Raw genomic sequence first — 23,554 nt, 5'->3', positions numbered from 1 at the left:
AATATTTCATAGTTAAATAAGAATTGTTAAACTTAATATATTAAATGCATGTTAGAAACACAATATATGCATTAAAGTTAAATAAATTTGGTGCATATACTTATAAAAATGAGCTACATTTAACCCTTGTCTGCCCAAAGGGTTGTCGTTTCTCTGAAAATAACAAAACTCGCCTACAAATTACTTTTACGGATAACAATATGTGTGAAAGTTATTAAAACCAATGCCACCAAAGTTCTGGGCACATATGAAGCGCTTAAAAAATTAAAACCTGTTTTGGTTTCTGACTAATAACAATTGCTTCGTCTATTTTTGTCTACATATTTTAAAAATTAAAAAAATTTAGTTAAAGTAATAATGTAACTACCGATATAATCGGAATACGCGATGCTCTTTAGAATAGGGTACTTTGTGAAAAACAAATTATGAAATTTGATAAAAAATAAGATTTATATATAAATATACTTAAATATTCTTATTTTGAGTCATAAAAGCACATATTGTTTTATCGTATTAAAATAAAAAAAATTACATTTGTAATTTTTAATCTGTATATCACGTGACCTAAAACACGAGCCGCCACGGTGTGACGTCATTTCAGTGTACATATCTATCAACTTTCATAGTAATATAGTTGATGTTACCTTCAACTTTATTTATACATAAACAGGAAAAAGGACAAAGTATTATTAGAATTTAATAAGGTGATTTTACTTATATTCGTATTGAAATGATCGTCACATAAATATAATCGACATTCCTCATTTCAATATTATCTGGAACTTTTATAAACAGCTTTTCTAGAGTTTTAATGCTAGTATTTATACAACTAGATACTACAAACCAACGAAAGCGATTAAAATTCATTATTAGCGATTATTTTTTTAAAAAAATCATCAAATATTTATAACTGTTAACGATAAATGAGTCCCTACCGGGTTTTAACAATCAGACGTCATCAAAATGACGGACAGCGGTTTTGCAGTAATAAAAAAGGTTTAAAATTTAATTTTATTTTATGGCAAGAAAGCGTGTTTATTTTGCCGAAATATATTTTTTGTGGCTTTTTATAAGGAAAATCAACATTTTTAAGTAGGTACTTTTTCAAACATAATAGAATACAATATTATATAATATACTTCAAACAAAATAAATAAATAATATGACTAAAATACATTTCGTTAATACTAATTATAATCGATAATAGCGCCGTAGGAAAGATAAACCACTTCTTAAATTCTTATATCGCCAATGCGCCAACCTTGGAAACTAAGAAGTTTGATTCCTTGCGCCTGTAGTTACACTGGCTCACACATACCTCAAACCAATCTCAGCAATATTTAGTATTACTGTTTGGCGGTAGAATATCTGTTGAGTGGGCGGTTTATATTCAGACGGGCTTGCACAAGGCGTACTGCGAAGTATCATATCGATAATCATCATTGCGAAAAGTAGGTAACTATAGGTATTTATTATTTTACTCCTTCCGTAACAAATCATTAATACTTTTTATAAAAAATATAAATGCCATTATAAAACCGAATAAAATTTTAAAAGGACAACACTTTAAAATAAGTACTTTTAAAATAATGTCCAGCGTTCGGTGAAATTGCGAAATTACGAACCCGTTGAAATGTTCATGCAAATTGTATAATTTGCATTGTAATATTCGCAATGACACAAAGGGTGTAACCGTTGTCCCGGCCGGGACATTTTCCCTGAAACAGCTCTACTTTCTCTGACAACAATAGCCGTGTTATCGTCTTCGTCTGCAATGAACCATAAACTCGGCGGGTGACAGACGTGACGCTTCGCCGATTTGTTTGACATATTGTTTTTATAAAAAGACATTTTAATGTTCGCTTATTGTTTTATGATACAATTACAGTCTAAAGTGTAGTTTGCAATCATTCTGAAACATATGAAGTCGGAGAAAACATCTCCTAGTTCATTTTGAATAGGAATATTCGGTATTAGTCTTAAATTGATTAAATTACTTATTTCGACTGACTTTTAATCACAAAAATATCGCTAATGTAATTACTTAAGGTCGCATATAAAATCTTTAACTACTTATAAATGTACCTACCTATAATTATATGGATACCAGCACCTAAAATATATTTAAATATTATACTAGTAAAATAAAAAGCAATGATTACTTTTTAATTGTATAAAGTACCTATTGTCTATTCCAACCACAAGAAGACAAAAGACAAGTAAACTTCATTTGACATCGTATTGTCGCGATGCCATTGGTCGAAAGCTTGAATAATCTATAATATTAATTATGGATTTTCGATGAACGTAGATGAAGTTGTAATCAAAATTTTGAAATTAAATATAAATATATATAGTTATAATTTAAGTGTTGTATTATAAATAAAAATATATTAATTAATAACTGTTACTCTCAGTATTATCCATTGTAGCTGAGCTTTCAGCAAATCGCTTGAAATACGTTTATTAAAGGGTTGTTTATCTTTATTCCTCCTTGAATTTGAAAAGACTATACAGAATTTACTAAAACAAGTAGGTACGACAATCTGTTGTAATATTTAGCTACTACGAAATATGGCGTCAACGCCGCGTTTATTAGTTGTGTCATCATTTTTCTAACAAAAATTGAATTATTTAATTTCTGTCACAATTAATCTTCATATACATTTATAAAAAAATGAATCCCTATTTACTTTTATTTTTTTAGAAGTTTTGTAATACCTTTGAGAACGTTCTTACGGAGAGAAAATAAGAAAGTAAAAAAAAATTTCTAGTAATATCTAGTTTGTATATAAGTATATCAAATATATCATAACTCTGCAAAGTTAATAAATCGTTCCTGACGCATTGATATCACTTCATAAAATGTATTTTTAGTTAAACATACTTATAATGCTTGTTGACTTCCAGGCAGGAGACATAACATACATATAATTGTATTTAACTAACATTACTGTATTTTTAGATGTCGAAAAAGAGTAACTACTGAGTTTCTTGCCGGTTCTTCTCGGTAGAATCTACATTTCGAACCGGTGGTAGCTTTACTTAAAATTTACTTTAAATGACGTTTCAAAAGTGCTTGTAAAAACCTACTTAAGTATAATAAAAGTATATTTTGATTTGATTTAATATAAGCCATATTACCTACTTAAAACAAGTAAGAATAAAAAATAAATTTCATTTTTATTTATTCATTATTTTATTTATAAAAATGAAATAGTATTAACATATAGATTTTAAAATGTATGATGTAAACAATAAATAATGGAAAAGGGTATTTGGTCAATTTCTTGTCAGTTCTCGGTAGAATCTACGTTTAAAACATATTTTCGGACAACGATTCTGAATGCATCAGAAGGGAAGAGCAGGAGATTTTTTTGAATAGTATGGTCAGTGCCCTCACTTAAAGGATTAATATTCGCATCACGGGCAGGTGTTACCGTTGTCTGATTTTGTTAATGTTTCGTGTAAATATGACACCGCGTCATGTATAATAGATTCTGTGACAGCTGCCGCTGAGTTATGTATTATAAGAAGACATTCATTTATTTACTAAACGTTTCGAAAATCGAAGGAATAAGACACTCCAATTAAAAACAAGCTAATTAGGAGATCTGATAGACAAAGTAATATGAACCAACTTGTATTAATTATAAACACAGACACAAACACGCCCACACAAAAGGTTTAAACTAATTAAGAATAATAATCTATACATATAATAAAATTGGAGTGTCTGTTTGTAATATTAAAATAACCGCGTTTTACTAAATGCTAATCTCTGGAACGGCTGGACCGATTTCGACGGGACTTTACTGGCAGATACCTGATATAAGGAGTAACTTAGGCTACTTTTATTTTAGAATTATATGTAAAATAATAATAAAATCACGCTTGAATAAATTTTGTTAAATTTAAACGCGCACGAAGTAGCGGGCACAGCTTGTAGGTAAATATGAACCAACATGTAGCAATTATAAACACAGACAAAAACACGCCCACACAAAAGGTTTAACCTAATTGAGAATAATAATTAGCATTAAGATCTTATTTAAACGTTATGAAATGGATTACAGTAACGTATAAATTACATACGTACATGCATTCATTGTTTATTTAATTCATATGATAAAATCTTAGTACTTTCTTTTATATAATCGAATTCAAATTACGAGCATTACCTACTTATTGACGGGCAAAGTTAAATCTATTACGGGTTCCTAACATAACATAAAATACCATAAAGACTAGCGACAGATACGTAAGGAACCATCCTACACATAGTTATTATCTGCACCTACTTATCTCTACTAATATTATAAATGTTACAGTAACTGTCTGTCCGTGTTATGCTTTCGCGAATTTAAACCAAAATATTTGAAATATGGTATGAAGCAAGCTTGAACCCTAAGGAAGGACATAGGCTTTTTATACCTAAAAAAACTGTCGCCCAAACCAATTGTCTTCAAAGTCTGTCCGTCCGTAACAGTAATCATCAATGAGGAAAATGAATTCTAACTTCTAAGAGGAGTAAACGAATTAGCATGTGGTCGAATGAGCAAGACCACCGTCACTGTACTGCAAAGGCTTTTTTGTAATCTGTGTCATTGTGCAAGTATTACAGACCAGATAACGTGGATTATAGTTTTGTCAACCAAAATACAATGTGCAATTGTGCGAGCAACTATTATATTATTTTTGTCTCCCATCTTTTGTATTAAAATGTTAAGATTAGTTATTTAAAGCGTGCTTGAAGTTGATTTAAAAAACTAAAGGATCATAACCTTTTTCTAAACATTATTTCCTCATAAAGTCAGTAAGTAAACTGAAGTAAAGACAACCGTTATTTTATATATATATATATATATATATTACTCGGTGGTAGGGCTCTGAGCAAGATCGTCCGGAAAGGTGGGTGGTACCACCCACTCCTTACATTATTCCGCCAAACAGCAATATTTTGTGTTGTTTTGTTCCGGATTGAGCGATAAGTGTACCTATACACACAGTTGTCAAAACTTCTTTGGTCCAATGGCTGGTGACGCATTGGTACAACGTCAATGTATCTGGCTGATCGTGACTACTTACCATCAGATGGCCCATTTGTTCTATATATTTGTGACAAATCACTTACATATGGCACTCAGTAATCATAATAATTTTATTAGTAGGTATAAAAATAATCACAATAGTATCATTTAGACCATTACATAGTTAAACTACCTGGTGTCAAAAATTTGGTTTTAGATAGGTGAGGACTTTTTGTCTGTTGACTAATAATAAGCATGCAAATAATTCACTGTTATGAAAAAAGGGGAGTACTTACTTACAGGGGCTATCAATCGACTGTTTTTCTTTTCTTTCGCCAAACAACAACGAATAAGCCAATGAGCTAGTGTGATTACAGTCACAATTTACACATTTGAAGATGACCGTTTACCATCACGTGGCCTGTCTGCCTTCAAAATATCAAATAATAAAAATAAAAAAGAATTAAAAGCCGGTAGTTTATTATTTTAATTGTTTACATTCCAGCTGGATATAAACGAATAAAAACCAAACAATTTAATGAGACCAGGATCTCAAATAAAGAATCGTTGGTTTGCCATATTATTTATTTTATTTTACCATAATATTATTAAAATAGGATTAACAGTACGTATTGCCATCTATTGCTCGGAAGTAATACTATTAAAATTAAGACAAAAATATTTAACTTTAAAAATAAATCATATATAATCATATATTATTTCTAATGTATTTATTTTATTTTAACTACAATATATTAATTTAAACAAAAATATTTAATTGCAATAAACAATTGTTATTATTTTGCCATCTAGTGTCAAGAAGAAGAACAACACTTGTTAAAAAGCTTGTAAAAGTATTACAACATATAATGAACATCCAAAAGTATTGAGTTGAGTAAACAGCAGACAAAATATTTTATAATTTAATTGCTAAATCCTAAAGGAATTATAATTATAGACTTGACTAGATTAGATATTTTATAATTTTAAGTTATCTGTGGTCGGCCATTTTGGTATTTGATAATTTGACTGTCCGTCGAATCAGAGTGGATGTTATGTTTTTATCCTACCTACAATATTATTAGTAAAATTAAAAAAAAATCAACGTCGAACGCGTGGCCCCACTCCCGCCGCTGCTACACACGAGCGCAAACTCAGCAAGCTAGGCCCAAATTGGTGCAGAACGATCAGCTGTCACGTATCTGACGTGTTGAACACAAACAAATCTGATATCCGGGGTGCTATGCTGTTGGCAAGATGAACGGTACGTTTTACGAGCAGCTAGGGGGTGTGGCTGGATTATTCGAGCAATGGGGCACGTGTGAGCGGACGGTAGTTGCATGTGCGCTGGCTCGAAGGGTCCCTTGGCCTGGCCTAAGACTTGTACAAAGAGCTGTGGAGGCAGCTCTGCAGAGCCATGTCGAAGACGAGCGGCTAGAGAGAGATGCTAATGATGAGACTCTCCTGGCAAGTCTACTCGCCGCTAGGGCGGAAGATGATGATGAAGAAGGTAATTAGAATTTTATTAAATAAAAATGTTCTTTAACAAATTAATTTACGTTTTATACGAAAACTATTCTCATAAGCCAATTACCCTTTTCACAAATTAGCTGTTGCTATTTGCAGATTTTTATACACATGTATAATATATTTTTCTTTCCATTAGCTAAATAATACTAGATACTGATTATCACAAATACTTTTAGTTTCTTACCTTACTTGTGTATAGAGCTTTGCTGTGTTTGTGTTAAGCAACAATTCCTCTATTCGTATCAACAATGATTTGTCATTTAACAGAAGAGGACAGAGCATTGTTAAAACACCTAAAAACCTTTAAAGTTAAAGATGATTGATTTTAATTAAATTAACTAACAAGTCCCTGATAACTACCTACTACATAAATTTATACTTTAGAGACAAGTTTGTCCATTTAAAGTTATAACTTATGATTCCTGTGGATCATTATTCTAATATAACCATCTGTATATTGTATTATAGTTCTAGACTGACTAGTATGTGACTAGAAATGCATACTGAAATAAGTGAAAGAAAAAGTAATCTTACAAACAAAATTGTATTATGATTCATATATAACCTCTGTTAGAAAGTTATGTAAAAATAACTGTTAATAATATTCAATGAATAATTTATTTCCAATATTCAAAGTGTAGATTTCAAGAGAAATATTGTCAAAGAAAGTGTTTTATAAGATATCTTCACAAATGTAACTTTCTCATTAGTATATCTTGATATTTTTTTTCAAACTTTGTTTTGTGGTGCTCTGATTTGAAGGGTGAAGAAACCATTTCTTAAATAGCAAATGTCAATAGCCGTTAACCATGAGAGCTAAGATGTTATATCCCTTGTGCTTCTAGTTACACTTACTCTAACCTTAAAACCGGAACACAACAATACTATGTATTACTACACGGCAGTATTACATTGCAATTATATTTTATATTGTGAAATTTGAAATTATCATAATTTTGGCCCTTATTCGCACAAATACAATCTTAGAGCCTCAACACACTAACCTTACTGGTTAAGAGGACTTAAAAGTATAGTCCTTTTATTGAGTAAGGTTGTAGATGGTATAATTTTTTTAAACCTTGCATGTGTACTTAAATTCATAGTCAGTTGTAAAAGGTACAATTTTTTTTTTTTTATCAACTAAACCATATTTATAAATTTTATGTCATATCATATCATTATTACTTTTTGTTGTCTTCATTCGAAGATATTTTAGAGCACCTGTTAAAATGTAGGCAATCACAATACAGATGCTGACTTGAAATTTTATATTATTTATTTACTTAGAAACTCAGCAGTAACTATAAACAACATTATGGAAATGAGTTTGTATGCTCCATACTTATCTTCCATTAAACCATATAGTATTATAAATTTAACATGCAAGCTCGTCCATGTATTAGAGCAGCAGTTACTCGTCCATCTAACTTTTATACCATATTGCTGTGCTGTGTTCTGATTTAAAGCGTCAGTGAACGAGTGTAACTACCGGTACCACGGACATAACGTCTCGGGTAAGGTATACTCGGCCGACGTCGGCCGCAGCTGAGTACATGTCGAGCGTGTCGCAGACGGCGAGCGGCTGCGGCAGCTGGTGCGGCTGGTGCCGCTGCTGCGCACGGACAACGAGCGCGCCAAGAGCGTGCTGGTGGGCGCGGCGCCCGCGCTCGTGCAGCGCGTGCTGGACGCGCCGCGCCGCCACGTGGCGCCCGACCTGTGCCGCCAGCTGCTGTCCTACCTGCTCGTGCACCCCGCGCTCACGCTGCACGACCAGAGGTGCGTCCGCCTACCCCCCTCGCCAGACCCGGAGCCCCGAGGCCGTTGGACTGGAGGCTTTGATATTATTTTACAACTTAATTTAAACATTTTCATTTCCGTCAGTCGCGTGGTCAATGATATGTTTACTCTCTGTATCGGTAACCTTTAAAATAGTAATCAATAATATTATTAGAATTTGAATATATCTAGATATCTAAACGTATCTTACATTAAAATTTTAAACTCGTCGTCTGAGTTTCTATCGTGGGGGCCCTCTCTTGTAGAGGTCCCAGGGCAGTTGCCCCGGTTGCCCTTCTCTAAACTATTGGCTAAAATGAGAAACAGGATATGTTCAGCAAAATAGATCACGAGTTCCATTTTAGAGTCGGAAGCGGAGATAATGTCGTGTATTTAATTTTACAGAACGTTAACGCAATGGCTTCGCTATTTAGAAAATCATATATCGGGCAACAGAAACACAGAATCGGTGTGGCAGCAGAGGATAGAACCGTGTCTATTACCCGACACGAACATCTGGGCGAACAACAATAGCTTTAGACGGACTATCGGCAAGAACGTCGAGTTCAGAGGAATACTAGACTCAGTAGACCAAACGTCTTATACGGACATTTTACAAGAATCCTTCTCCAAGAACGGGAGAGACGTGGACCTCAGCCTAGACGGTGAAATGTTAAATTTTGACGCGGCGATAGCTCAGCCCAAGTCGCAAAGATCGAACAGTTTAACCCCTCCTTCCACTAATTTCATGCACATGTCGTCATCTGCTGAGAACTTAAGTGATGAACCTTTCGTCCAGAAACCTAGAAGTTTTTCCCTCTCTAGTGAACATAGTTTAAGCCAATTGCGACCTATTAGTATAATGTACGGAACGACGGGGAGCGAAACCAGACTAGACGACCTCAGATCGAATAACTTCACGGAACATCCCGGCATGTCGACCGTAGCGCAGTGGCTGAAGAGTTTAAGGCTACATAAGTACGTGTGGCTCTTCACGAACATCACGTATGACCAAATGATGGCCATTGACGAGAAATATCTTGAAAAATTAGGTAAGCGCTTATATTCAGTTTGATCGAATAGTTCCACACTAGTATCCGATAGATAGAAAAACGCGACGTTAAAAATAGTTGCTTAGTTTAATTTAATATTTCGTAACAAATACGTAAATTACAATATTATTGTTTTTTTTCTTACTTCTCACAATTTTATCACTCATTGATGTTATTTTATATATTGTGTGTAATCCTTATTTAATTTCCTATTTGCTGTTAAGAAACTATTCCACCTCGCGCAGTTGCAAAAAATCCATAAAATAATGATTTAATGTCAGTTCAAGGTGAAAAAGTGAACATTAATCATTCAGATTTGCAATTGCCAACTATTAATCTAAACATTTAAGATTATGACTATCCGTCTGTCTATTGTATTCTATCAATGACTTTCAAGTAATAATAAGAGCATTCATCTTGGCTTCACAAGTAATCACATCAACTGCCAAACTCATTCATCCTCTATCTATGAATATTCTAATCAAATATTTAAAGGTGCTGATTTGAATGTAAAGACTATCATAACTACTACTACATAACATAATAGACTTCTACAGAACTAGTTTCCCCCCTTCAATAAATTTATAATGATATATAGTTTGACATTCTACTATTCTACCAAAGTAATGTTATAATACAAATATTCCAGGTGTAACAAAAGGTGCTCGACACAAAATTCTTCTGTCCATTAAGAAATTGAATGAACGGGGAGCAATATTAGAAGGAATCCAAGCTGAGCTGGCTTCAAACAATGGATCGGTATTGAGGGCCCTGGAAAGATTAAGAGGAGTGCTGTTATCACCGATGCCTCCAGGGTCTGAACTTCCATCTGCTGTTGTTGCAGCTCTTGATCTTGGTAAGTTGTACTACAAATAAAATAAATTAATTAAAATTTGTAATTTTATAGTTGTAATGAAATTAAATTAGCTGAATATCTATACAATTTAAGAAACTAAGAAAATATTATGACTTGTTAACAATTATATAAAATAAGTGAAAAGTTATTAAAATGTATATAATAGGACAGAACGATTGTGGTACATAGCCCCCGAGTGAGTAGTCCAATTGCCCAGCAATTGCTGACAAACATTGTATCTAAGATGTAAAATCTCTTGTGCCAGGAATTATCCTGGCTCACTGACCCTTTAAACCGGCTTGCATAAGATTAATAAACAAAAATAAATCAAATATCAATCTTTAATAAACAAAAATAGGAGCCTAATGAATCATATAAAGTCTGTTCGAGTCTCGAAAACTTTTTCTGGACGGTGTTCTGTCCTTTATGAATAAGTAGCATGTAATGCAATGTGAGTCCTTGAAGTGAGCTTATGGTTATGCAAGTAGCGAGAGCATCGCAGTCACGTGTGTATGCGACAGCCGCGCGAGCCGAGCCCGGCGCGCTCGACCCCGTCTCGCTGCACTGCTGGCTCATCGAAAAGGTACGCCCCGCCACACCACGCACTATTCACCGCCACGCTACACTCCCATGCGCTACGGGACACTACTAACTGCTACGAGACACTACTAACCGCAACGTTTCACTCCCATGCGCTATGAGACACTACTAACCGCTACGTTACACTCCCATGCGCTACAAGACTCTACTAACGGCTACATTACACTACCATGCGCTACGAGACACTCCTAACCGCTACGTTACACACCCATGCGCTACGAGATACTACTAACGGCTACGGTACACTCCCATGCGCTACGGGACACTCCTAACTGCTACGAGACACTACTAACAGCAACGTTTCACTCCCATGCGCTATGAGACACTACTAACCGCTACGTTACACTCCCATGCGCTACGAGACACTACGAACCGCCACGTTACACTCCCATGCGCTACGGGACACTCCTAAGTGCTACGAGACACTACTAACCGCAACGTTTCACTCCGATGCGCTATGAGACACTACTAACCGCTACGTTACACTCCCATGCGCTACGAGACACTTCTAACCGCTACGTTACACTCCCATACGCTACGGCACACTACCGAGCCCTCGATACACCAAGATACATATTACCATAATATTACAAATAATGCTTAATGTTGTCTTAGATTTTCGCGATTATTACACATTGAAATAAAACTAGTTTTTAACGGATTTAATCGCGTATATTAATTATTTTAACATCCCGACGTTTCGAGCACTTTGCAGTGTTCGTGGTCACGGGCAGTCTGCATCTGTAATAATAATAATGCTTATGATTATTATTATTACTAAAATAACGATGGCCTTAGAGCCAAGCTACACGTAATTCCGCGGTGTGTGCGCGCAGGCGCTGCACCACGAGGCGTTCTCGTGCGGCGAGCTGCAGAGCGCGCTGCGCCGCCTGCGCCACCGCCTGCCGCCGCGACAGTTCTTCCACCTCGTGGGCGACGCGCCGCACCGCCGCCTCAAGCACAGGTACTCGCCCTCCGGGTGTGTGTATCGCCCTCCCTGGAGCCGTCCGCCCTAACGCGTGCCGTGTCCGCAGGTGGCGCACGCCGCAGTGCCCGCTGCGCCGCTGGGCGCCGCCGCCGCGCGGCAAGTCGCACTCGTACCCGCCCTTCCCCCCGCACGGCCTGCCGCGCCCCCCGCCGCCGCCCGCCGACGACTACTCCGGCCTGGACGCGCTGTGCCTGCAGATGACGGAGCAGGCCATCAACTAGGGCCGCGCGCCGGAGGGTCCGCGTCTGAGTGGTCTTATTATTTATTGGACGGTGTGAGTTTTATTGAAACTTGTCTGAATACTATCGGACCGCCGAGTTTGCGACGTCCCTGTATATTTTATTTGAGTGACTCGACTCGACTTTACGCTGCAGACGTTTGATCGAGTCGTATTGATTGTATTCACCGAGAATCGGATGCCTCCGCGATGAACTCACTTTTGCATCATATTCATCTTGTGAATATGAATATTTTTAATTTTATTTATATTGATTATTGCTATTGTATTAATTATAATTAATTTATAATCGGAGAGGTGTGTCGTTTTTATTTGTGAGTCGAAACCGAAACGATGAAAACGAAAACATTTGTTTACGAGAAAACTTTATTAAGAGCACATTTATTATCTGTGACGAATACATAGACATTAAGCATCTATAGATTAAGATAAGATAATAAGAAACAATTACATCGACTGTATCCGCCTCTGTCGAAAATAGTTTAATATGAAGATAATAACATGAACAATACATTTAAGTCTTCATGTTCGATTGAAGAGATATTATAATTCACTTTTTATGTGAATTTTTGTAAATATCATGAGTTTTTTTTTATTACAAATATATTAGCTAATTGTATAAATGCTATATCCTAATTTCTTTGGTGCTATTCTGCAAGTTTTTATTTTTCAGTAAGTCATTAGTGATAACTTAGCTAGGGCTAGATACTGTTATAATTTATAATTACGTTTAGAAACAATGGGTAATATAGCGGAGCTTATAATAGAATAATGGGCACAAATCGGCCTAAAACGATTAGACGGAATGGAGGTCATTTGAATGTAGATTTATGATATTTGTTGTCTGTGGAGTGTTTGTTGACATTTATTATCTGTTACAAGTTGCACGGTCGCAATCCGGCGAGCATATTGTGCATTAACATAAAATAGACTTATAAGTAATTGTTGACTGACTGCATAATTTATATAGCTAATGTTCATTTCCATAGATTATTAATTTTATTTTGTTTTTAATGGCATTATATTTATATTGTAAATCTTTGACTGGATCAAAAATTTTGATTGAATTTTGTGCAATTTTATATTAGTTTGAAATTTTCATTGAAAATAAACATGAATAACAATATACACATTGTGTTTAATATTATATTATTTTACTTTATTTATAAATCTGATAATTGTTTTGACAATTAATGTAGTTACTGCATTCATGAAATGAAATAACCATTCACACGAGACATTGTTTTATTTCTTGTAATTTGTTTTTATTACCATTTATTTGTAACTTCTCTTGCTGTTGCCTTTTTTCTTGCTTTTTAACTTATTCTTCTGTGATACAATGGTACTGTAACAACACCAGTACATGAAATAAATATATAGATGGGAGTATATTATCTTTTATTATTTGCCCAAAATTTCCCTCCAAATATGACATCAATCTGTAAGCCTTTCCTTATGGGTTCCTATCTTATGTCTAGCTAGATCACTCTTTCTGTAGAATCCTCTCGAACATTTGTCACAAGGAAAAGGTACAATATTGCCATGGAGCTTCAAAACATGGAAGTCCAACATTTGTTGTGATGGAAATTTGACTGTGCACCCGTTAATTGTACATTTGTATTTGTCTATGTATTTATGCCTGAAATTTATATGTCTGGCCAGAGCCTTACGCTCAGAAAAGCTACTTGTGCACAGTTCACATTTGAGTGGTCGTTCCCCTGTATGTTTCCATGTATGCATTTCAATATTTGGCACATCTTTCAAACATATATTGCAGTATCCTGATTTTGACGAATGAAGTCTCTTGATGTGTAGCTTTAGATTGCCCTTCATTGCAAAGCTCCTTCCACAGTAATTGCATATGAACCTGTTTACTTCTGAATGCATTCTAATGTGCTTCCTGAGGTTATTTTTATATTTAAAAAGAGTATTGCATGTTGGGCAGGTATAGTTCTTGGCACTTGTGTGTGCAACATAGTGATTTTTTAATTCCTCTTTGGTGCAAAATTTTTTAAGACATGTTGAGCAGGCATATGCCCTCTCCCCTGTATGACGAACTTGGTGTCGATGGAGAGCATTTATTTGTGTGAACCTTGCGGGACAGACCGCACATGCATATGGAGTCTCACCTGTGTGAACTCGCATATGTATCTTGATGTCATTTTTGGAAAAGAAACCCTTTCCACAAATTTCACAAATAAATTTCCTTTCTCTTTTATCTTTTAAATGATTTCTCTCTGCATGTCTTTTGAGACTACCGCTGTCTTTGTATTTCTTATCACAAGATGGGCAAGGATATGGCCTTTCATTTGTATGAGACCTCATGTGTATCATAAGTGTTGAAGGATTAGGGCACTGGCGGCCACAAACACTACAAGTGCATGGATGTGGATCTTTAATCTTCTTTCTTATTTTAAAGCTTTTCTTTAAGCCATTTCTTTTCTTTCTTGTTTCTAATTGTAAGTCAGCATCTTCTTGTTTTATGTCACTAGATGTATCATATGGATCTTCTATGTCATCTTGTAAGAGAGAAGACTCTGGCTCTTCCTTTATTTCTATTTTCGCCTTGCTTTCATTCTTAAAATATTTAGAATCAGTTAATCTCAGTTTCTTATCTGTCTCTTCACATTTAAGAATAAAACAGTAAGAAGATTCTAGTTCATTCTCACACAACTTACATATATGTATTGGAAAGTCTTCGTCTTCGGAGATTCTTATATTTTTACAACAGTACATAATCTTTGCACTTATTGGAACACCAGAACTGTAGTCATATACAGAAGTTACTCCAGGATTTGTATAACACAAACGACATATAGTCTGATTCATCCTGTAACATGTATTAAACTTTTTAAATTTATTTCAAAATATAAGAAACAAACACGTACACTTGCACAAAGTTCCATTTAAAAATCTATAATTATTTTTAAACTATTTGATGTAAATAAAAAAAACATAAGTAACAACGCTAATTGGTCTAATAATTCAAATAATAGTACGAACATTTATTACTTTATGTCATCTTGAATTCTTGACCTTTGACAATTGAAGTTTTTGTTTTGACATTGACATGCGTTTAGAAGTTATTCTAGTTGAATTAATGCGAACGGAATCAAATTTCATGATAGTAATAAAACGTAACAGGTATTCATGTATTTTTAAATGAAGTAATAGTATTTTTAATTTTCTATTTCAGATGATACATTATTATTTAATGCGATTACAAACTGTTTCTAGAAAAAGATTAAAAATCATAAAAATAAAAAGTAATCGTTTCGAATACCTACCAGGATAATATGTATTAAGGCTGTGTTTGACAAACACACTGTTTTAAAACATTGAAAATTATGAAAGGTAATACTAATACTGGCATTACTTAGTGTCACCTGACAAATAATTGTGTTTTGCATATGTCAAATAACCTATCATGTTTGTTTATTTTCTGAAATTTTGTTTGTTATTACTTTTAAATCATAATCACAACAATTATATAGATAAGATTAATTTCAATTAAGAGTTCCATATTCAATGGACTCCTTAATTTGTAGGATTTGTCTCGACAAAACCGGCACCGTATCTGTTTTCGACAAGGAAAATGACAATATACAATACAGCGCCAAATTAATGCGTTTAGTGAACAATATCGTCTCCGAAGAAGATGGCTTACCGAGTATGATGTGCTTTGCTTGTGCCAACGATCTTTCATTGGCGTACCAATTTGTCCAAAAATGTGAAGCTTCCGATAAGGCTTTGCGATGTTTGAGCGCGCCGATCGAACTATATTCTGATTTACAAACAAATATTGAACTAAATATCAAGGAAGAAGATGTTAAACGTGAAATTGACGATTGTGACGACCAAGACGATAGTTTCTCTAATAGTTTCTTATTGGAAAATTGTTCAAAAGAGTATTTTCAACAACAAAAAGAGTCTAGTACGCAAAGTAACGCAGTTCAAATTATCGACGAAAGAAACATTTCAATAGAAATTGAAAATGAAACTGAAAGGCAAAATAGTAAATCAGATAACTCTTCAAATGGACAAGATAATAATGATAAAAAATGTAAAATAATGAAGGGTAAATTTCATCGAAACAAAGTCAGGCGAGGAAAGTTAGGTCCCATACAGTGCGTTATCTGTGGACTCATGACCTCTAGTCCTTCTGCAATGGAGATCCATATGCGTACTCACACTGGAGAAAAACCATTTGTATGCACATCATGTGGAGCAAAGTTTAGTTCTAAAGGCTTGTTAAAAAGACATAATGAAACATTTCATTCTACAAGAGAACGTAAATTCACTTGTGAAACTTGTGGCAGTAGCTTTTTTAGAAAAAATGATATAATTTCACATTTAAGAGTCCACACTGATGAACGGCCTTACGTTTGTCCCTATTGCTCAAAAAGATTTCGACAAGTAGCATCCAGAAACCGTCATCAAATAGTTCACACAGGAGAAAAACCTTTCTCCTGTCCCATTTGTAATAAAAAATTTGCCCATAAAAGTCTAGTTAAGAAGCACCAGAGTGTGCACAGCGATGAAAGGAAATATGCCTGTCATTTATGCAATAAAAGTTTTAAGTCAAGACCAGCATTAAATGTACATATTGGCTTACACACAAATGAAAAACAAAATGTCTGTAGTTTCTGTGGCATGGCATTTGCTATGAAAGGTAATTTGCAAACACACATCCGTCGAATTCATTCTGAGAAATCAGGGCAATGTTCAATTTGTCTCAAGACATTTTCAGATTTAGAGGTACACATGCGTAAACATACAGGTGAAAAACCATATATTTGTGGGACATGTAATGCAGCATTTGCAGTCAAACGAAGTCTGGCTCACCATATGATATTTAAACATGAAAATGCAGGCAAATTTAAATGTTCCATAGGAGACTGTACTAAAACATTCCCAACGGCAACTATGCTAGAGTTTCACCTCTTAAAACAACATACAAACCACACACCTTACATATGCCAGCACTGCCCGAGAAGATTTTTCCGCACCAGTGATCTGTCGCGACATTTGAGAGCTAGCCATATGGACATAAATTTCAAACCATCTATGAAAACCCAAATTTCAAAACCTGTAATGTATAGTTAAGAGCTTATAAGACTGAGTGCTAAATACTAGTCAGGTGTACAAGTACCTAATGAATGAATAAGATTTAAGAGTATTAGTATTTAAGAGATTAAAAACTATTTATTACTGGAAAACTTGTCAGCTAATTTAAGAGCAACATTAAAATATTCATTTTAGAATATAGATGTGAAAATTTTCTCGTCATTATATAATTTCTTATTTTTCGTATATTTTTTTAGTGTATAAATGTATTCCTAGCACAATTATTTTCTAAAGCTTAAATTTTTGTCAACAAATATTTTGTTTAAGTACTTTCTGTAAGCAATGAACTGGTATTTACAATGTTTATTAGATTGTCTAAACTTCAAAATAAAACCTCTTAATTAATTCGTCTGATGTGGCTTCATTTCTATATTAATGTTCACGAAACAGCCCTTTTCCTGTGCGTCCAAACCCGAACCCTTCGAAATTCAGTGGCGCGGAAATCCGTGGTCGAGTTTCAAACAGTCGTTAAAGATTTAACATCGGTAAAACAGTCCGTGTCGGCAATGCAGCACTAGACCAGGTGTATGCCCCTTTCTTTCTTTTTTCTACAGGTAACACTAGCCCTCTCTCTCGCTCCAATTAGGTGTGCGCGACGAGGTGATACGAGCGGCCAAAGGACGTTAGCCCGCGACCGGCTGCCGACGCGCGTCGACTCGCTCCGTCTGTCGTCAATTGTTCCACAACCGTGGCAGGTGTCGGTGCCGTGATGTGTATTCTGTGAAGTTTAGTGTCGGACTTTTAACTTCTTTCCTATTCATATCGGATTGTTCTTCAAGATTTCACCATGGGTGAAGTGAGTATCTCACCGTTGGAATGCGGTGCTCCATTTGACTACGGACGCTCTCATTCTTGATCCTGATTCTAATCACAAGTTCGTAGGTCGTCGGCTTGGGACATGGTCCATGCCCCATAGTGTTTGCGTGGTAGTAGTTCGCCGCTCGCGTGTCGGATTTAATTGCACTTTCATATACGGCAAATAATTGTGTGAGTTTCGGAATGTATGCTGCGTCCAGCCGGTAGAAAGCTTATTTTTCGAAGTTTTAAGTAATGTGGCGCTTGTTCGCGTCGCATCCGCTGAGATTAGCCGTGTACTGTTACATCTGATAAGGCAGCGCGGCGATACAATATCTTCGATAATACTAATTCATTTTTTAATTTATTGCCATCGAATGTTTCTGCTAGGTAATTAAAATTAGTAGGTACCTATGCTTATCTATTCTATGTAATGTTGCTAATAACATGACGATCGATTGTTTCCATTTAGCTTATCAAAACCACTCGATGATATGCAGATTGTATAAAGATTTACTATCTCAAATTCAACGAATTATAATTTCAAAGATATAATACAATAATGTCAAAAAATATAAAACTATAAATTAATAAGTGAGTCCTGCTTTCAAGACTCGTTTGAGAATTCTTTAAGAAACTTACATAAAAAAGTAATTACTTAGAAGTGAATTTAATAGCAATTAATCGGTATAAGCGAGGTCATTCGAAATGGTCATCAAGATAAACACTACATACCTACCAAGTAAATAATAACAACTAAATTATATTATTTGTAATATATATAATGTGAATACATAATTCAAATCATTACCGCTACAGAAAACAGCTGAATATTTTTATTACACTATCTAATCATAAATCGTCATATATTACGATGTATATGCAGAACTAAAAATAATTGTTGCTTAGAGACGTACGTAACGACCCTAATTAACTTAATATAAGCTTAAACGATTACAGATTCATAAGAATATACACAAAATAACGTTAACCTTAGAGAATGTCATGCAACGCTAATCTGTACCCAAGGTCAAATATTCTATCTCTGAAATAATAAGTATACCTAATTAGCAAAAAATGCGTGTAATATATTCATTCGCGTGTACATCTGTGTTCGCAAGTTACAATTTACCCACCACGGCTACATTATAACAAATTATTGTTTAATTTATAAACAATAAAATTAAAAAAGATCCCTATTTATTTTAGAAAGTTTTCTTGATATACTTTAATGTTGTAGGTATACGCGTTTTATAATTTTTTGTTAAAAACAAATAAGTCGTAATATTTTAATTAAACATCTGTTCTAGAAACGAAAACGAAACGGTTTTACGATTAATGATTTGATGAGTCATATTTTATCAGTTATTTACACTCACGACTTAAAACTTTGTATAAAATAAAACATTAAATGCTTTTTTTAAAGTTATAGGAGTCGCAATTTAATCGAGTGTCTCGCGTGTATTCTTGCATTTGTGTCACTTTGTAAGGTCAATATGAACCAGTGCGCTACTATTGGTAAAGACCCAGACAACATGTAGGTATAAAAATATTACATACTTGGCAACATTGCCTAACTAGGTTACAGTCACGTTCGCGAACTTTTCGATTTGATAACTAAAATACAATGTTATACAATAACCGTGTTTTCGTTTTTACAGTCTATGCTAAAAGAGGACCCGCTGTCGAGAATTCAAAGGGAGATCATAGAAGTAACAGAGAGGGAACGGGAGTTCAAAGAGGGGCACTTCAGAATTAATAGACTTATGTCTGAATCTACGATTGATATGACCAGTCAGAATGGACATCTTAATGGCGATGCAGACGAAAAGCCGCCTAAGACCCTCAACAGAGCCGTCTCCACGTCTCACCTTTTAGGTCCCATTTCGCCCTCTCCACCCAATACGCCTGCGCTTTTAAACACAAATGGCTACACGCGCCGGTTTACGCCTCAAACTGGAACGAAAGGAATTATGCAAAGGTTTATAGCAAACAAGGGTAAGTTACCGGTAACCTCACCAACGACGCCTACTGCCGTAATTCAGCAGCCGCTTGTCTTCACGCCTATCACAATCGCGCCCATCTCCGCTCCAGCCGTGATCAGCCGTACCCCTGAAGGAAAACCGGTGCGCAAAGGCTACGTGCCGGTAGAAGAAAAAATACAAAAGGAACTGAGAGAGATGAAGGACAGAGAACATGAACTTAAGAAAATGAGAAAGAAACAAAAACCTTTCGATATTGAGCTAAGCGACAATGAAACAACTTCCGAATCGGAGGATGAAGAAATTCCTATGCCGGGGAAGTTAAAAGCTACGAAATCTATAGGCGAATTATACGAGGCGCTTAACGAAGAACTGAGGTCTCCTTCGCCTAGAAATAGTTCAGGTAACGAGTCATTGGGCAGCTTGAAGCCTGCTAAATCATTGGCAGAATTGTGCGATCTCGGACCTGGTCAAGAATTCTTGGCGCCGAGCTCGACGCGCCTCATAGCTCAGTGGGAATCCATAATACAGCAGAAGCAGGAAGCCGGAGCGGCCTAGTTATAAGCAAAATTTTAACGGGATAAATGCGTAATGTTAGGGCGTGTGACGCCAAATATGTTTCGTCAATCAAGATCGCTAGCGAGCGGAACCATGAGCGCCGAGTGTGTCCGACAGTCGGTATACTCATTAATGTGTAAACGTCATCTGGTGGATAGTGTAACGGAGTGATCGGGATATTTAAGCCGTTTTGTAGGTCTAAAGCTTGTTTATCGGTAAAATCAAGTGACTGATAAAATTGTCTGAGATCGTCAGTTTAATTGGGCAACATATCCGATCGATTCATTCAGCATTCGATCGAATGTGGAACAATTAATTTTCTCCAGACCGCGAACAATGCAAATGATGGTTATCCGTAGGAGTAATTATCTCGGTGTTGGAAAGCAGGCGACACACGACGCGGGTTCGTCTACGATGTGAGTAAGACAGTTTCTTCCTATTGTTCGATATTTACAGCCTACTGAAAAAACAGTGATGGATTTTTTGCGATGGCGCTTTCCCGCAACATAGCACTGCAGCTTAATCGCCTATCACACGTAGTGCCGTATGAGGTCTCAATCGACGCCGTGGGAAACAGTGCGGGATGCTAACAACGATAATTGAAATTTGTTTGTGTGTCTCCCGCAATGTTCTCGTTTGGAGCGTAAACGCTTTCTCGTTCGTTCACGTTTCTGCTATCATCAGCTACTTTTGTAACAATTTATTGTGTAAATAACGTGTTATAATTTAATTTAATCGTTCAAGTCATTCTCTAAAAGTATTTCTGACTGAAATTATTTTAAGATATGTTAATTATTAATTATTTTACCGAGCCAACGTTAACTTTACGTCGATATATATTTTTTCTGTAAAGTAAATGATTGCGACTGTCAGTAGTTACTTTCGATCAGTGCAATTAGTCGTCGATAACTGCCGGCTTGTATAATTCCTATCAAATTAAGAAGTACTTTCACATTATGCAAAATAACCGACTGTTTTGTTAGATTCATTTGGGTAAAACTGATCGAAAAATATAAAAATCTAAATAGAAGGCTAAATTATCAAACATTAATTTGTTACGCGTGTCGGAAATCTGGTAATTATGTGGTGTTAGTCGATACTTAGGTTTCACAATAGTTAAAGCTAATCACAATAACGCAGCAGGACTGCCGGTGCCGGGATACTTAAACTTCGAATCGATTGAATCATTTAATTAAAAATGTATGTATAAGATTTCAATCTTTTTACATTTAATACTATTTTTACAAATTAATATTTGTATCTTTCGATCAAAGAGATAAGGTTTTAAAAAAATCCTAGTACATAATATATTTTATAATCTTGTTAAAAAATCTTTGAAAATGAAATTGAAATGTAATATGTCCTAAGATGCAATATATATTTATACATAATACAATGATCCTTTTTAATGTACTTAACCAAGTCAATATATATATACATACATATTATATTATATACTTAGTATTTTAGATTTTATTATAGATAACTAATAATAAATACATGTTCAAAGATAGATTCGTTAGTGTCAATAGTATGTGCCTTATTATAAAATCGATACGTAATATTTCTGCACAATTTAGATATCATTAAATAGATATAAAATTTCATTTTTTTTTTGCTTAAATAACTTAAAGCCCTTAGTTTTTAGTTGGGCTTAAAAAGTCGCCAATATCTGAATTCGAAACATTTTTTCGTCAAAAAATTTCAACGATAGTGACAAACGAATGACAGTTTACATAATAATATTATAATCTGTAGCGAAGTTAAAACTTGTGTCGATGATATTCTTTGTCTATGGTAAAGCCTGACTTAACAATTTAAGCATAATATTGAAATAGTCAATTTAAATTAATGTTGTATATTTAGTTAACAAATATTACAATTACGTTTGAGATTGATAGCTGTAACATCCGATTAATGTTAAGTCTTAGTTTCAATTCTTTCTGTCTGTGCCAGGTGATGAAAATTTGGCTTTTTTGTATTTTTTTTATTTATAGACAACTAACAAATAATGCCTTGTCGAGCTATCGTCATTAGTAAACATATAAATATATAATTACATCGTGTAACTACTTTTTACTATGTACTTATTTATTTGGTGTACACAATCTCGAGAGGCAGTAGGATAATTTAAAAAACGGTCTAATATGATAAAATGTCTACAGTATAAATATTCGTCTCGTCGAGAATGTAACCTCCCAAAACCCGTAATGTGATAAAATTGCCTTATTGTTAAAACGTTTTTCGTATTTATATATTTCGTAATGAAGATTCCTATTTATAGTAAAAATATCTTTAATCTTAAGTTTACAAAGTAAATATTTATAATTTATATTGTGCATAATAGATGGAATGTTAATTTATGTTAAGGTTTTCGCAATAAATACATTGTCAAATGAACTCGTCTCTTATTACCTGTGATCTTGCCTTTCAGATTGTCGCAATCGTGTTCTGTGTTCTCAAGTTTCGTTATTTCAAACGTGTAACTCACACCGGTCGCCGCGCCGGTGCGATAAAACATCGTAGGCCTAATTACATCAAATATACGTCTCTATAATATACTTGTAACGGGACCACGTGTCGCGCTCGGACGTGGTTTTTTAATCAATTATAAGTTGGACCGTTACTGTATATATATATTAATAGGTGTCATCTCAGGGACGTGCTGTATTCTATTTTTACAAAAGCATTATTAAAGAACAGTAAAAATACATGAACAAAGTCTAGGCCTAGCTACATAAGTCATGAAGTTTTAATCGTCAAGATTCAACAAGTTGAAGACTTAATTAATTTGGTACTACTGAATAGGAACAGTAGAGTTATCATGTAAGAACAAACTCTTAACTCAACATAGGACACGGTCATGAAATGTCAAAAACTTAATGCGACATTGATTTTATTAAAAAATAATATTTATATGATACACGCATCAAAATATCACAATATATTTTTTTTTAATGAGGCGGGCATGTCTTTGTGCCACCTGACGCTAAGTGTGGCAGTCACGACCACCAATAGATTT

The 23,554-nt window shown here is 34.8% G+C and overlaps 4 protein-coding genes across 6 annotated transcripts; 3 read left to right on the top strand and 1 right to left on the bottom strand.

The window, feature by feature from the left end:
- The first annotated feature begins 6,071 nt into the window (after positions 1–6,071).
- Positions 6,072–13,306, top strand: LOC125068879 (protein Smaug). 2 transcript variants are annotated; one of them, XM_047678237.1, is made up of 7 exons: positions 6,072–6,540; positions 8,132–8,336; positions 8,742–9,388; positions 10,038–10,244; positions 10,733–10,827; positions 11,681–11,808; positions 11,879–13,306. In XM_047678237.1, exons 1-7 carry the CDS (start codon positions 6,288–6,290, stop codon positions 12,051–12,053), a joined length of 1,710 nt encoding a protein of 569 aa, XP_047534193.1. In that variant the 5' UTR covers positions 6,072–6,287; the 3' UTR covers positions 12,054–13,306. The 2 variants fall into 2 exon arrangements, with proteins under 2 accessions (XP_047534193.1, XP_047534192.1); XM_047678236.1 differs by having other exon boundaries at positions 10,730–10,827.
- A 117-nt stretch (positions 13,307–13,423) lies between these two features.
- LOC125068881 (zinc finger protein 664-like) lies at positions 13,424–15,104 on the bottom strand. Of its 2 annotated transcripts, XM_047678239.1 has the most exons (2): positions 15,074–15,104; positions 13,424–14,900 (listed from the first exon to the last, which is right to left on the bottom strand). In XM_047678239.1, coding segments are annotated over exons 1-2 (1,398 nt in total). In that variant the 5' UTR covers positions 15,076–15,104; the 3' UTR covers positions 13,424–13,504. The 2 variants fall into 2 exon arrangements, with proteins under 2 accessions (XP_047534195.1, XP_047534196.1); XM_047678240.1 differs by having other exon boundaries at positions 13,424–15,076.
- Positions 15,105–15,472: 368 nt separating this feature from the next.
- LOC125068880 (zinc finger protein OZF-like) lies at positions 15,473–17,523 on the top strand. Its single transcript, XM_047678238.1, has one exon. The coding sequence runs from the start codon at positions 15,599–15,601 to the stop codon at positions 17,174–17,176; it is 1,578 nt and encodes a 525-aa protein (XP_047534194.1). The 5' UTR covers positions 15,473–15,598; the 3' UTR covers positions 17,177–17,523.
- A 278-nt stretch (positions 17,524–17,801) lies between these two features.
- On the top strand, positions 17,802–21,602 carry LOC125068884. The gene is made up of 2 exons (XM_047678242.1): positions 17,802–17,993; positions 19,654–21,602. The coding sequence occupies exons 1-2, from the start codon at positions 17,985–17,987 to the stop codon at positions 20,530–20,532; spliced, it is 888 nt and encodes a 295-aa protein (XP_047534198.1). The 5' UTR covers positions 17,802–17,984; the 3' UTR covers positions 20,533–21,602.
- The last annotated feature ends 1,952 nt before the right edge of the window (positions 21,603–23,554 follow it).

The sequence above is a fragment of the Vanessa atalanta genome, chromosome 14 (genome assembly GCF_905147765.1).
Source record: "Vanessa atalanta chromosome 14, ilVanAtal1.2, whole genome shotgun sequence".
Lineage (NCBI taxonomy): Eukaryota > Metazoa > Arthropoda > Insecta > Lepidoptera > Nymphalidae > Vanessa > Vanessa atalanta.
This window is presented reverse-complemented; position numbering and strand designations above follow the sequence as displayed.

Coding starts and splice junctions, on each gene's coding strand:
- LOC125068879 (XM_047678236.1), top strand. CDS start 6,288: ATGAACGGTACGTTTTACGAGCAGCTAGGGGGTGTGGCTGGATTATTC. Junction 10,828..11,680: donor ACTGCTGGCTCATCGAAAAG/GTACGCCCCGCC, acceptor GTGTGCGCGCAG/GCGCTGCACCACGAGGCGTT. Junction 11,809..11,878: donor CACCGCCGCCTCAAGCACAG/GTACTCGCCCTC, acceptor CCGTGTCCGCAG/GTGGCGCACGCCGCAGTGCC.
- LOC125068880 (XM_047678238.1), top strand. CDS start 15,599: ATGGACTCCTTAATTTGTAGGATTTGTCTCGACAAAACCGGCACCGTA.